This window comes from Morone saxatilis, unplaced genomic scaffold (assembly GCF_004916995.1).
Source record: "Morone saxatilis isolate NCDOM2014 unplaced genomic scaffold, NCSU_SB_2.0 Contig16, whole genome shotgun sequence".
Classification (NCBI taxonomy): Eukaryota; Metazoa; Chordata; class Actinopteri; family Moronidae; genus Morone; species Morone saxatilis.
In genome coordinates, this window is record NW_023339718.1 from 263952 (window position 1) to 265490 (window position 1539).

The following is a 1539-nucleotide window of genomic DNA, read 5'->3' on the forward strand; positions in this document are numbered from 1 at the left end:
GTGTGCTTCAGCCACATGTTGTGGATTGTAAAATGACACAGATAGTAAGTGCTTGACTGAATTATTCCACGAAGACCTTGTTGAACTGAAATCTTCAGGACGAGCGGACAATTCATTAGTTCTGTTTTCATTTTGATCAAAACACGTAGCTGCAGGAAACACGTGCAAGAAACATACAGAGCTGGCACAGTGCAGAGCTCTAATGTGCACCTATCATTGCACCAACCCTGGATTGGCCACAGGCAGAAATCATACTACATCACTCAGTACAAAACGTATATACAGAGTACACACATTTCTGTAAGATCATTGTATTAATGTAGTCCTAATTTGCTGTAATTAGTGCCATGTAGTCAGGTAGGGAGAAGACCAGCTGACCAAAATGGACATAAAGTATAAGACTTTAATTTCCTTGCTGATGTAATTATGTTTTGAATGCACAATGATATTGAATTATCCGAAATGGCATGTGCATTACCATGCTAGTGATGTAATATTCAAAAGGTAAAGGTTTTTCTAGTTAAGGGTGTGTATGAGATCATCCCAGAATAATATTACATGAAGCATCAGCTAAATCCATGTAATGTAATATAATGTAGGCCTAATTAGCTACTAATTAAGTAACTATTAACTTTTATATGGTGCTCATCCCATATGGGCTTACAAGACACTTAAGCAACATCAGCCAGGCCACATAACGAATAATGATAATATACAGTTCAGAAAAATGTCATAAGATTCAATGTCCTTGACCAAAATGTCTAATTATGTCTTAATTGCCATGCATTTTGTATATTTCTTAATAAACAAAAATCTCCTCAACTCAACNNAGACAACTAAAACAAATCAGGGTTTAAAAACATCCACGTCTTTTTCTGTGAGATGTCCAGGATTTCTGGCCAACTGAGCTGCACTCCAGTGGACATTAGTAGTTTAAACCCATTTTCTAACTTTACTTGACATGTCCGTTAAACAACAGACATACTAATGTATACCCAACCATAGAAGGGCTAACTTTGCCGATGTACTTGGTGAACTATCCTTTTATTATCTTCCTAATTTGAATTGTTTATTCTAGTACACAGGCTGTGGTAAAACATGCTATCTGTCCCCAATCTACACAGCCACCACACTTCTTTGTCACAGCACCAGAAACAGCTGGTTCAACAACATTCCTCCAACAAGTAGCTTGTAATCAGTGTTAACTACAGTGAATTCAGTGGTTCTCATTTTTATGATGTATTGCCGGTGAGCTGCCCTGTTTCATCACGTCTGTACTAAATATACAATTCTCTCTCATCTTGCAGTCGGCCATTTTCAACTTCCAGTCCCTGCTAACTGTGATTCTCCTCCTGATCTGTACCTGTGCCTACATCAGAGCGCTGGCTCCCAGCCTGCTGGACAAGAACAAGACTGGGTATGATCAGATACTATTGAAGTCTTTCCAGTGATAAATTGACCCCTCAAATACCTGTCTTTGTCTCGTTGAATGGGACACAATGTCATACCAAACTTACTACATTCATTCATTCATTCATT

The 1539-nt window shown here is 38.3% G+C and overlaps 1 protein-coding gene across 1 annotated transcript in view; it reads left to right on the forward strand.

Annotated features, from left to right (window-relative positions):
• Positions 1–1539, forward strand: part of tmem167a (transmembrane protein 167A) — a 4791-nt gene that overhangs the window by 518 nt on the left and 2734 nt on the right. Inside the window, exon 2 of the mRNA XM_035658674.1 lies at positions 1308–1417. Within this exon, the coding sequence (XP_035514567.1) occupies positions 1308–1417 (110 nt within the window). The remainder of the gene's footprint in view (positions 1–1307; positions 1418–1539) is intronic.